The following is a 14,680-nucleotide window of genomic DNA, read 5'->3' as shown; positions in this document are numbered from 1 at the left end:
GTATCCTGAACCTACTTGTGTGAAGGTGCATTGTGGTGTAACAAAATTACTTTGCCATGTCATCTGGCTCATTCTGGTCGTTATTCGATCAATGCATGGTTCAAATTGATCATTTGTTGTCTGTAGCGATTAGTATTAACAGTTTCATCAGGTCTTAGAAGCTCAGAAGAGTGTGGTATCCCTTCTGATCTCTCCAAACACAGAGTATTGCCTTTTTACCGATTCGATCTGTTTTCGCAGTCGATGTGATGTTGTTGTCCCGGATTAACCCATTATTTTCTCCATTTAGGATTCTTAAAATAAATCCATTTTTTATCGCCACTGACAATTCGATGCAAAACGGATTTATTCGTGTCTTTTAAACAAAAAGAAGTGTTTTTTCGGTTTTCCATTTGTCTTTCATTCAATCCACGTGGCACCTATTTTCCACACTTTTAGATCTTTCCCATAGCTTTCAAACGGTCTGAAATTGTGTGTTGGCTGCCATTTGCTTTTGACTCAAATTATCATCTTCATCCAATATTGCTTGCAGTTCGGTGTCTTCAAACTTTTTTGGAGGTCTTCCACATTCTTCATTTCTCACATCAAAATCATTATCTCTGAACCGTTTAAACCATCTGCATCTTGCATGTCGCTTCTGATAGAGCATAATCACTATATGCCTCAACAAGCATTCGATACGATTCTGCAGCACTTTTCTTCAATTAGAAACAAAAAATTAATGCTTTCCGCAAATCATCACTTTCCGGTACAAAATTTTACAATTTGACAGAAGCCATGCCACCTTTTCATACCGTTACATCTGGTATTTGCGCAGATATTTTCTTAATTTCAAAGGACTCCAAAAATTATTAGGTATTATCTTTGCTTATTTTGGTTGACATTTTATTTATAGCTTGATATATGTATTCTGAGAGTCTATTACTGACCTAAAATAATCATTTAAGTGATGCAAAGAATTCGGAGCTTTAAGTAAGTCGGAGCCCGTTGGAGTCCCTGTGCAGGCAAAAGCCAACTCTATATTTTCGATTATTATAATAAATATAAATTTTATTGATATGGGTGGCAAGATGGACAAAAATAAATAAACTTTGTGTAGGATGCGGGTATTTACACTCATTTCCTACAACTTAGCTGTATTAGTAAAGACCTATACTCGATCTGGATATGATTTCGAGGTGCCCGTGCTTCATTCTGCTATTAATTAGCATCACTGTTGTAGATGAGGCAACAAAAACTAATAAAAATTAGTTGATAATACACCTGGTTCTACCTATAAAACTATTTTCAGCAGCTAAAACGGGTGTTTTTTCCATTCAACAAGTGACAGTAATATCAAAAAATACCTCTCTAACCCTCTGTTCTACAAATAACTAACATCTGCATTATAACTTAGCAAAAGGTATTAAAATTACATGCCACATTGATTATGTGAATGGATGGAAAATGGAAAATATTGCATATTTATGACATAATTACAGAATATAATTTAAAATCTCTTCTAATTCGCGTGGCCCACTTAAAAATTTAAACTGCCTCGTTTATGTCAAATATATAAAATGTCACTTTGCGACATATTTGTCGTTGAGCTGCTTATAACAAACCAACAACAAGAGAGTAAACCACCAAACACCACCCACCTGTCCACCGCAATCAGCTGAATGCGATGTTGAAGCGAAGTAAATGGAGCAAATCAAAACAAATCAAAATAAGCGACGCAGCAGTCATCACGGTTGCCACAAACAAACAGCAAGTGAACGTACACAAACAAAAAGTAAGAAACCAGTAAGCAGGCCTACAAACAATGGTGACAGCCAGCGAAAACAACAACAAAATGTGTGGCATACAACAACAAATTAGTGATTGTGGAGCACTGAGTATTTTCTTTAGTCACTTGCGGCAGCCACCGCAAATTGAGTTGAGTAGTACGTATAGAGGTATCTACATAGGTACTTTGTGGCACCCACATAAGCTGCATGTGGCAACAACGCTTACTTTGCTGCTTTCAATTTCCTTTTTTTGAACTGTTGCGTGGTGAACACTTTGTTTGTTTACTTAGATTGCAAATTAATCCCGAAATGGTTTAAGTGACGCAGCCACTGCCACCGTTCGATGTGCCAACATGCACCACCTAAATCTTGCAGGCGAACGTACGTATTATTCGCTCACTACACAGACTCAAATTTCGAATTTGATTTTGATTTTTTCGTTGCCTTTTTAGGTTTTGAAATTTTCAGCCATTTTTTTCGCTTTTGCTTGTAGATGTGATTGAAGCTAATGCGCCGCCCACACGTGGCAGCCGCAATCATGTACGCGTTGCAAGTAAAAGTGACTGTAAATGTTTGTGTATACATGTCAGCGTGCACTTGCAACAAATCTGACGGTCTGTCTAGCCTCCAAGTCAGCTCGTTAGGGTTGCAAACGGCTTGCGTCGAACCAAGTTGCCACAGTTGCCGAGGGCCGCTTAAAGGCAACGATGCTGTCAGTTTTGTTGTTGTGTGTGCGCAAATGTTTATTTGATACAATGCGCGCCATATTTAGCGCATTAATAGGCGCATAATTGCAAGCGCGCAGCAATATTGACAATAATAATAACAACAACAACAAACAAACAATGCACAGTAGCAAATGGCTGCAGTTAGCCGAAAAATATGGCTACGCTGATAGACAGCCATAGAAATTGCAATAAGCGGTCGGCAGTTGAGACAGATCGTCAAACGAGTTGCCAACCATTTCGCTTGGCAGGCAACCTAATGAGCCTCTAATAATAATAATAACAATAACAATGAAATTAACAAGCTTCATAAGCAACAGATACTCGGTAAATCTCTAATAAGTTCAGCGACTGCATAATTTCTGCACAGAATTATAAGCATGCCCCATAATGCGGCACAATCAGACTGCCACGCAGTCGCGATGAGAAGCAAGCAAGCTTGTGTTGATGGCGCGGGTGTTGCACAAGTTAAAAGCTTGGCTCAAGCTGTGTTTACTTACTTTTCTATACACAATTGCAACAACAACAGCAGCAGTGCTATTATGATTTTTGCCGACTGGCTGCATTGCGGAGTGTGGGTGTCTGTTAGCCAATGATCGATGTATGAATGAACGAATACGCGTCGGGGAGTAGCTTGATTGGCGGCTAAGTTAAATGGATGACTAGAGCGGCAGATAAATATTCGTAGCGCCGCTGTGGCTTGCCTTTTATTGTATGTGCTGCTTGCAATATTAATATACAAGTATGTGCGTTTTCGTTGCGAATATTGAATGAATTGAATGGCTGCTGCATTGTGGCAGGCATTTATGAGCGCACAGCTGTGTTGCATGCTACATATAATATACTTCACATGCACATATTTTTACTGTGCGTCTACTTGTGTGTGGTATAACGTGATTAGCAACAATGATTTGCTGTCCGATTAGATCAGTTTGTGCTTTAATCCTAGTAATGACACGTAATAAATGAGCTATTTCATGCAATGTGGCAATGTAGTAGTTGTATGGTAAATGGTGCAGAATTTGTTCTAATTGAATGCTAGATTGTATTTCTTAATATTCTTAGTAATGAGAATGGATGACTACCGACAGATTTTTTGCTTCATAGCCGTTTTTTATTTACCTTCTTTCAATCTAACGGTATCTTTTTTTTTTTTTTTGTATACATTATTTTTTTTCAGTTTCTATTTTAATTCTAATTCTAAATTTAATAATAAGTTTATATATTAATTTTCATTTTACTTTCAATATCAATTAATTTTTAATTTTAATTATAATTTAATTTAAGGTTACAGTTTATTTTTAGTTTTTGTTTAAACTTGGTTTTAATTTTAGGTTTCAATTTAGTTTAGGATTTATTTTTAGCTTTAAATTTAATTTTAATTTTAATTTATTTTAAATTTAATTTTAGTTTATATATTATGTTTAGTTTTAGTTTTAATTAAGTTTTAATTTTAATTTTAATTCTAGTTTTTATTTTATACTTAGTTTTAATTTTAATTTTATTTTTATTTACATTAAAATTAAAATTAAATTTTTATTAATTTTATTTTTAATTTTAATTTTAATTCTAGTTTTAATTTTATATTTAGTTTAAATTTTAATTTTATTTTAATTTTAATTTTAATTTTATTTTAATTTTAATTTTGAGATTATTATTAATTTTAATTTTTATTTAAAACTTTATTTTTTTTCTCTTAATTTAAGTTTATTATATATTATTTTATTTTATTTTATTTAAAATTAGAGTTTTCTTGCTTCGCGTGCCATTCTCTGTGCTAGTCAGCACTGAAAGGTGATCAGTTGTAAATCCATCACTCACACGCCTTTTGTAATCTGATTTAAAATCTATTCATCTTGTCAACCAACTGGAAATGTACAGTAAAAAAGCATAATAAAAACAAAACAAAAAGAAAATAAAGAAAAAACCAACAAAAAATTAATGTTATTTCTCTGCTACAAATGTTAATCCACATTTAGCAGCGTAGAGTTTGTCGCTTAAGTCTTTAGTTTAGCATTTACTTTGGAAAATAAAAGTTTACAATTTGCAACTGCACGCGGACATGTAAACACCGCAAAAAACAGTTAACGCAAATCAATCAAAAGTTGTGTAAAATGTCGGTATTGGCATGACAGCTTCTAATTCTAATGCCAACATTAATCATATTAGTCATATCCCGCCGCGGCGAAACAATCACAAATTATATGAAACACACACACATAGATATATGTAAAAATATATTCAGATTCGCGAGCTGTCGAACAGAAATGAAACACAAATGTCAACATAGAAATGTCGTGTGCCACAGACAGACAGACATACGGACAGCCGCATGAAAAGATTGCGCTGCAGCACCGTTAGAATGCTTAGAACACAACACAGAGCTAAGTGTGCAAGTCAACAGTACACATAGTGGTGAAGTGTGGTCAGCGCTGCGGCGGCAGGGAGCGGAAAGCATTTGTTGTTTCTGTACAAATGTTATATGGTTGCAGCAACACAACTGTCAATTGCCTGGTGGCAGTTTGGGAATGCTTTGTTGCATGCAGTGTTCAAGCGCTCCAATGCTGACGCCAAATAAATTAGAATCCATGATAATTGTGTATGCTTGTAACATACTTGTACATATGTATGTAAGACGGCGTGCATGTCTTTCCTTTATTGCGCCCTGGGTTGCAAGCACGCCAGCGCATTTACGTCGCAATTGTTAATGCGACACTGTGTTTGTGTGTGTGTAAATATTGGTGATGATAGATTTATGCTTATTTTTAGTTATTCAAATGGCGATTTCGCAAGTTTAATTAAAGCGCTTCTATAGCCGATAATACGTAAACAAATGAAAAAATAAGCGTGCATAACGGCTTAAGCTGCACAATCCAACAAAAAGCGGGTGTTGAAAGTAAGACAATATTGCACATGACATGCAGCGCTAAAACATTCAATTACATGGTGTCATGTGTGGAGGCAACAACAATTTGACCGCGGCTTTTTTGTGTCTTTATCATTTGGCGTTTCGCAGCTCACTTCGTTTGTTGGTCTTGGCGGTCGGCCACAGCGTGCATCGCTTGCGGCATTGTTGGGCAACACATCGTGTATTTACGTAATTGTCGCACAAATTAGCGTCAAAATATTTTTTTCTTTAACCCCAGCCAGAAAGACTGTGTTCAAAAATTATAATTTCATTGTAAACATTTTTTTTCCAAAGCATTGAACAAATTGATAAAGAGAAACTGAACATTTGCAAATTTACACTTCGAATTAGTAGCCTATAAATCGTCTTCAAAATATTTTGACCAAAATTTCTTTTAAAAGACTTTCTAGAACACGTAATACTAAGTCTTAATTTCAAATAAATCTTCCGAGGATATTTGCCATTATTGTTGTTGTTTTATTGTTAAATGCTATGACAGAAAAAGCTTAACTACCCCTTCTCCCTATACATTTGAGAAATTTTGAAATTTCGAAACCTTTACGATCAGACTCCTCGATATTTTTGGAAACATTTTCTGTTGAACCTTGAGATTTGAAGTTGGAATCTAGTTCTCCACTAACTGTTAGCCGGTTTCAAATGGTGATAGTTCCATGATAATTATTTTCAACCTTTGTCGGTCTTCGATTGTTGGTCTTTGGCTTATACGAAAGCCTACGATACTCGCTTTCCTTTGAAAATTATTGTGAAAATTCAAACAAAACTGTCATATAACTTTGATAATAGAAATAAAGCCATAATTTAGCTGATAGTTTTAATGTTATAAAAAATATACTTGCATAAAATATAGCATGCCTTTAGGCAATGTACGAATTTTTGTAAAAGTTACATCAAATCAAAGGACTATTTGTTATATTGTAGATGTGAATTAGAAGCTGTCATTGAATATTTTACCACAGAATATTTCATATTTTCTTAGAAAATGAGCAGCTGACCTGCTCCCTGGGAGAGTTTTATAAAAAGTCAGATCTAGTGAGCAAATAATTTAGTTGGAAATCAAACTAAAGTGATTAATAGAGTCAAAATTTGAAGCTACTTTAGACGAAATTTGATTTTTTTTACCTAAAAGACTGACAGCTTTTGACATAAATGGGTCAAACAATACATTTTATATATATCTTTTTTTTTTGTGGCTTCTATTTTAAAATCCTTGCAACTCTACGTAGCGATGAGAAAGAAGCTCCTAAATGTCTTTTTGTTGCTTTTTATAAATCAGCTTTATTATACCAAAAGAACGTCTTCACTAAGCTTTAATAACAAAGGATACATTTTTTGCACATTTGTTGCATGAAGTCACCATACTGTGCCATACTCTCATCTCAGTAACATACTTATCTCCGTCAATCTATAGAATTTTCAATGCATCCCAGAATCACAATCTTTTGTATATTTTTTATATGAACTAAGCGTAATTGCTGCTTGGTGATTAGCATGTCGATTTGCCGGCAATTTCAAGAATTTCAAATAATTAAGCGATGAGTCGTGTTGTGGCATACTGACATGCCGACATGCGGCGGTTCAAGCCAAACCAAGCTTATAAGCTTAAGAGACACAGTTTCCTTAGCTGGTTTCCAACAGTTCATGGCAGACTTTTTCACTGAGCGTGTGCCCAGTGACGGCAATTTTCGATAAGAGACGCGGCAATTCTAATAATTGGCTTTTACTTACTCTGCTAGATTCCGGCTTTTGATTTTCTTTTTTTTTACACTCCAAAGCTGTTGCTCTGCCATGTTTCTTGTCGGCTCATGAATGTGCTGCCATATGTATGCCACAAACGCATTTCGCATGCAACCAGTAATTTGTGGCAGTTCTTCATCAAAAGGCGCGAAGAATGAGAAATATGTCGAGTGCTTGAATGTGCAAATGCTCGCATGTGTCATAATGTAATGCAATGCGAGCTGTTGTTATTGTTGTTGCATATGTTGTATGAAAAATGTGAAATTATGACAATTGCACGCAGGTAAATAACAGCAAAGCATAAATTTCTGGCAAGAATTGCTGTCGGTGGTTGTGATTGCTGCCAAACCGCCGTCGGCATCTCGCCATCAGCAAAGACGCAGGGCAAGCGCGTAGCAATCAAGAACCGTATTTATTCAAGTACACACATGCATACATACAGACGTCAATATTTATTGTGTACGTGCATTGCAGGCGTTTTTGGCACGCGTAGTTTATACATATGTGTGTATGTAGTAGAGAAACGCCTCACGCGTGCTAAGTGTCGCTGTGCGCTTTTGATGGAGGCGGCAGCTGCGCTATGACAATTTGGTGCGGTAAATTTATTTTTACTTTGTTTCTTGCCATTATGGCAACCAAAAATTTATGGTAATGCTGCATTGCAAATAATGGCGGTAGCTTTAGAACTTTTTGGTTAAGTGAAAATTTAGTACGCCGCGCGATTTATGGTATTTCGGTAATGCGCGGGCTGTGCGTGCTGACTTTTGGGCACAAATCTCCTAAACTTTGCAATGAACTTGCAAAAAATGTAAAAAATAAATATTACTATTATAGAATGATATTTGATATTTTCTATGAAACTATGTAGTGCTCTATTTCAGAGGTAAAAATTTATATAACTAGATTTAAAATTTTTGCTGACTGTATTTTTCGAAATATTCTAAATTTTTCGTATATATTATTTTTTGTTATATTATTACCTGTCGAATAAAATCAATTTGCAAGTTATGCTCTAAGATATAAAACTCCTTTCTATTTTTTTTATTAATTTAGAAGAAAATTTGAACTAAAGTGATTGAAAGAAATTTATTTGTCTGCTAGCGATTAATCACACAGTACTTATAACTAACTTTATAATCTGAATACAAATATCAGCACTTTCCGAGCTTGTACTATTTCCATACTTTAATTATCATTGTGCCTATACATTTTATTAATAAAACTTGGTGTGCGACTTTGCTAAGTTTAGAGAAGGGTTAAATAAAATAAGCATCTAATTGTAGGCAACAGTTTTTAACTGCTGAAGAAGAAAAATACATACTTGAAAAATTTAGTGCAGTGAGTCAGCAACGAGCCTTAATAAACTTAAAAAAAACTCTTCAGTCCACAAAAGTAGTTATAAGCATCCATATTAATATAAGATTTAGAAGGGCAAATATCAAAAATAAATTATATTTTCCGATATTGTTTAATCAAACAACGTAAGTAATAACCACTTTTTTCTTAAAAACTCAAGACCTCTGCCAGAATTATTCGGAATTTGTACCAATTACATACTTTGGTGACTGTTAAGGGGGTAATACAGTGTGCGATTTCAATAAGTTTAGATAGAGATAAATTAAAACCAACGTCTAATTGCAGTCAACATTTTTTAATTTCTATTATTTTTTGTCCATAAAAATTACCATTAGTCAGTAAACTATTTTTAACCACAGAAAATTATATATATTGTATATATTTAAGAAATGTATGAACTCACCAAGTTATTGATACAACATTGCTACCGATGGCTACACTGAAATTTTCCTTAATTTTTTTGTATTTTTTGGAAAATAATGACAATTTTTTTATCCTCTAAAAACGTTTCTTATTTCTAATTCACTTATTTCTTTCATCTCTTCCAGGTGAGAAGCCCTATACCTGCCAATGGCCTGAGTGTGAATGGCGTTTTGCGCGCTCGGACGAACTGACGCGTCACTATCGCAAACACACCGGCGCCAAACCGTTCAAATGCGTTGTCTGCGAGCGCAGTTTTGCGCGTTCCGATCATCTGGCATTGCACATGAAACGACATTTGCCCAAAAATAAGTAGAAGCCCGAGTGAAGGTAAAAGAGAGAACTTTGCAAAGCAAGCTGAAGCGAAGAGACAAAAGCGCGCAAATAATAAAAAAATATATATAAATAAATTAATAGCTTCACAGCAAGCAACTATTAGCATATAAGTTATGGTGAGAATATAAGCGAGCTGGCTAAGAGTTAAGCAAAAATGTGGGCGAACACAAAACAAATCCAAAGGACTTTAGTTAATACGACTATTGCAACAAAATGCATAAAATTAAAAATAAAAACAAAACAAATAAAATTAATTAAATAATTAATTTAATTGACAAGTTCAAACAACTTAAACCAACACCGCCGCCAATGCCTCAATTGAACCTTAATTATTAAAAAATAAAATCAATTTTTTTTTTTTAATAAACAAATAAATTCTAAACAAACGCAAGCCTTATAAGTTTTATGTTGTTCATACATAGAGAATCGTATAATTATGTTAGACATATGGAACCAGAGTATTTGCATACTTTATATATATATACATGTAAATATGTATGTAAGTAAAAATATTGCAAAAAACGATAATTTTTAAATTTATTTAGTAAAATTCAAATTGTTAGACATGTAAGTATGTCTGTGTACCTACGGAACCAGTGAGTAATTGTTATTTGTTTTTGTACGAGTTTTTAGGTTAACCAGTTCTCCCGCAACGTGTATTACTTTTGCCATAATATAAAACATACTTACATTTTAAATGCATACTTCACCTTTTGTTTCCTTAAACTAGTTTTTAATCAGCACTTTTGCGATAGTTACTAAACAAATGGAAGATCTGTGAACTAGCGAGCACAAAAAGTCCTTAAAGTATCCTTAATAATACATTATACTATGTTGTACTTAACAAAACGTAACTTAAGCTAAATAAAAGTACTTTGCTTTGCTTTTAAACAATTTTTAGCAACTAAAGCATAACTTCAAAGGTGGTTACCAACACTTGTGAGAATACCTTTTATCTGACCATCTGCTTCAAAATCCTATCAACTAAGCTGAAATACTAAAATACTTGTGTATACGTTCCACTACTTAGTTTATAACGGTGAACATGAAAGTAATTAAGTCTACAAAACTTATGTCTGTACTTAAAACCATAAATTTAAATTTAATATATAAATAATTTGTAAGAGAGTGCGTTGCGCTTCTTCTCTAGCTGTAAATTACAACAATTAATGATAACACTCATGTAAATCATTGTTCATGACAATTAATGTACAAGCATATTTGCATATGTTTTACAAAAGTATGAACCGGAAAGTATTGTACGCGCTTGCGAACTCTAAAAGCATATGTAAATATATGCTGTATGTACATTTATAGATGAGTACGTATATATGCTGAAATGCCATCAGTTGACGACTTCAACGCTTGCAGCGCCATCTGCATAACATTGTAAGCCATGGCTTAGGGTCTATATGTAAAAGAAGTTATTGTTCAATCCATATATGTAGGCATTAAGTACTTAATTGTAGTTGCGCAAACAATACTGTAAGCTGGTTGGCGCGCGTTTCAAGCGCCACAAATTAGTATGAATAAACCACCAAAGTGCTGGCACAAACATTTTTCGAAAATAATAAAAAAAAAACTGTGTTTTTTCTTTACAATTGTATGCATGTGTGTACAATGAGTGAATGTAAGAGGCAATTTAGTAAATATTTTACTATGATATAACAATAAAAATATAATTTGAATATTAAGTTTATTAAGTAGTAGTGCCAGTGGTAGGGTTGCGAATTTTTTAATTAAAAAAATTATAATACAAATAAAAATTTTATTTTTTAGTCCTGATGTTGAGTTAAAAAATTAGATTTTCATGTTTTTATCCAAGATTTTTGAGATTAAAAACTGAAAATTGAAAATATTTTTGATTTGAATGAACACGAATAAATGTTAATTCTAAAGCAAATTCCTTTCTTAAGTCTTAATTATATGCTTAAGATTAAAATTTTTCTTTTTTATTTTCCAATCAGGTAGTTTGGATTAAAAATCCGGTATGTGGGATTAAAATTGTTTTATTATTTTTTATTCCGGTATGCGGGTTTTTTAATTAAATTATTTTTGAAAGCATTATTTTCAACTCTGGTCAGTGAACAAAATCATTATCAGAAGGAAAGGATTGATATTTTAAAGTCAAATTTTTATTATAGTAAAAGAAACAAATTTTATTGATCAAAGCTCCGAATTACTACTCAATTCTGATAGATAGGTAACAAATAATAAAGTTTATATATTACAGTATTATAGAATATACCTTAACTTTGTAAATAAAATTTTTAATTGAAGAATTGTTACAATATTGAGGATAACTTAGTTTTTCTCAAGCCTAGTATGACTAGTTATCTTTGGAAAAACTTTTACTCGAAAGATTAAAAAAGCTTTTCTAAAAAAGTTCACAAAAAAACGTATGTGTAGAGGCATTCTATATAAATGTAGAAAATCTTAATTCAGAGAAAAGAATACCAGAGATAGATATAAGATGACTTGATACACTCAACTGTAAATTTAAGTCCAACAGAATTGTAAAAATCGATTTAAGTCTAAACCACTTTTCATGCGAATCTATTTTTGGGATTGTACATATTTGAAAATTTCAAATCTTCTCGGAAATCTGCAGGGAAAAAGAGAAGTAAGTGAAGTGAAAACTCTTTCAGACACGGAATCAAGTAAGCTCTCGAAGACTAGAGGAAATTTATGAAAAACTTTTCACCGAGCATACAGAGTCTTGAAAAAGCTTGCCAAAGGTCGACCGCTTTTTAATGTATGTTTTCTCAGAGTACGATTTTGAAACTCTTATTACAAAATCTCTTAACAAACTTAATACTGCGCAATAAAATTAAAAATATAAGCAATTACCGCAACAAAAATATGAACGAACTAAGATTACAAGCGCAGCTTAGCTCAGTAGCAAAGACAAACTTAGTACAAAACCAAGTAGCAACAGTGGTATTTTATGTTGCCTGCCCACCAGCGACACAAAAAATAATGTATTTCATTCTTGATTCGATTTTCGTGTTTTGTCGTGTTCAAACCTAAATGTTTTTCCTACCTTTTCATGTTTTCAATTTTGAGCTAAAAATTTGAATTGTTTCGCTGCGGCAGGCTGTTTGCCACGCAGGCGCAAGAACATGCCGCAACTGGGTGCAGAGCATTTTGTCGCCACTGACAGTTCATTAATAATCGCAACTGCAGTTACACGCAGAGCAATGCAAATGTTTGCGTTTTGTTTTTCTACAGTATACGAGTTCGCATAAAAGTCACCAACAATTGCAGGGAGAAAACAGTTATGAAGCAGACCATAAATAGTTAGTTTCAAAAAATCAATTAGCAAAAGAGCGGTGAACAGCATTGCCGTGGCACGCCGTCGCTTGCGCGGGATTAACATCGAACATGCTTTTTCTGTTGTTTTTCTATGTACAATCGCTGCGCAGTCGCAACTGTCGCTCGGACGCAAGTGTGACTAACACAGCTGCCAACTTTGTTAGCTGCCAGCCGCCAACTGCTAATTCAACCATAAATTATGCAAAACATCATTACAACAGCGTAACGCAATGCAACAACAACAACAATAACAATAAACCCAACAACAGCAAATACGAATATTAATACGACGAATTGTGCATTTCATGTGTGTGTGTGGGCAGTTATTTGTCTGGGAAAATTTTCGCAAATTCGTTTTATGAACGCAGCGTTGCCTTATGCTTATCTTTTATTATTTTTAACAGCTTACATATAATTATATGCTTAGCATATACTTGCCTTTTAATCATACTTATTTTAACTTTGAGTGTTGACACCTCGGCGTTTTGCCGAAATTCGTGCCTGAAGTCTGCGTGGGTATGAGCACCTGCAAAAATTTTTGGTGCTGGCAAATTAAAATGCGCTGAAATATTTATTGCTTGGCCACTTCTGATTTTGATTTCTAATTAGCAAATAATATTTTTTTCTAATTAACTACACTTGTCACTTAATTTTAGCTAAATGTACTTAATGAGTTACTGACATTATTAATGCGATTTGTGGCTATTATTTGCTAAATGTTAAATCGTGTTCATGTTTCCGATTCAGTTGTAAATTGTCGCCTTAAAAGCAGTGCAAAATATTTATGCAGTATTCTTAGTCTAAATATGGATGCATTGCAATGTGACTTATTCGTTTTTATCCTCGCAATATGTTGCATATTAAGAAACATTTGCATTAAGGAACAACAGCTGTTTTTATGTCCTTAATTGCTTAGTTGCCACTCCGATCACTTATAGCTCGAGACCATCATGATATTGGTCATAATAAGTCTTGAAATAAATCTGTATTTCTCAATCTGTTAAAGCTCCTGGACGAAAACTACCCTATATTTAAAATTATTTGGAAGAAAAATAGGTAGTAAGCGGCTTATTTAATATACATTAGATAACTCCAGCATCACCAAAAATGTATACATAACAAATATCCTATGTATGGTAGGTTCCATTCTAAAAATGGATGAAATTGTTTATGAAGAATAATTTTCAACGAAAAACCGAGTTGCTTTCCCTACGCTTAATTTAAAACATTTATCTGTTAGTATGCGTTATCTGAATAAAATTGTGTGAAAATAATTCAACTTTTAGATTATTGCAAGCGCAATTTCCGATTGACCACAGATATCTAGCCCTTTGTTTGACAGTTTCGATGCTGTAAATTATTTGCAACTTTTCTGCTTATCAACATATAATTAAAGCTTCTGCTACGTTTTTATTTGGTATGAATATGTAATCTCAAAACTAAGTATTTAAATATACTTTAATTAAGCTTACTATTTATATAATAGTTATAAAACCTGCTACTTACATACTTCTCTAAACAAAAGTTCTTTAGGTTATTATGAAAAGTTTCCCCTTTTCAACTCTATTTATTCAACTGATAGGTTCAGGACAGCCCAGCAGCTCAATAGCCTAAATAGGCACGAAAAAGGGGTGAAAAAGAGATATGAGAAAATAGGGAAAATAAGCTTTTTTAATATTATTATTCTATTTTATAATCTTACTTTTGTCTATTCCCTGATGTTGGATCTACAAGTAGTAAAATAAATCCATTGTTTTTCCAGTTGCTGTTTTTAGTAATATGTTACTGGCGTCCAATCGGGGATACGCTGTATGGCGTCAGAAAAATAAAATGTTGTATTAAATTGAACTTTCGAGATAGTTTTGTGATCGTTTAACTCAACATTGATTGAAGGCGCAACAAACATGGACACCAACAAAGACACATATTCCATATTCTACATCAATTCCGTTTCTGTAATCTTAAGATAAACGAGTTTTGAATTTGATGTTTTATTAAATTAACATTTATTATAGGAAATAGACTCACTTAGGTTTAAAACTCTATTTTACTTCCGGTTTGCGAAAATTACTCTCTTACAGTATACTCAATATTAT

The 14,680-nt window shown here is 33.4% G+C and overlaps 1 protein-coding gene across 1 annotated transcript in view; it reads left to right on the top strand.

The window, feature by feature from the left end:
- The window catches only part of dar1 (dendritic arbor reduction 1), a 136,417-nt gene extending 127,082 nt beyond the window's left edge, over window positions 1-9,335 (top strand). The window contains exon 6 of the mRNA XM_014239265.3: window positions 9,062-9,335. Coding sequence (XP_014094740.2) covers window positions 9,062-9,249 — 188 coding nt within the window. The 3' untranslated portion in view covers window positions 9,250-9,335. The remainder of the gene's footprint in view (window positions 1-9,061) is intronic.
- Window positions 9,336-14,680: the final 5,345 nt, after the last annotated feature.

The sequence above is a fragment of the Bactrocera oleae genome, chromosome 6 (genome assembly GCF_042242935.1).
Source record: "Bactrocera oleae isolate idBacOlea1 chromosome 6, idBacOlea1, whole genome shotgun sequence".
NCBI classification, from domain to species: Eukaryota; Metazoa; Arthropoda; class Insecta; order Diptera; family Tephritidae; genus Bactrocera; species Bactrocera oleae.
The sequence above is the reverse complement of the archived record's forward strand: the minus strand, read 5'-3'. Positions and strand labels throughout refer to the sequence as shown.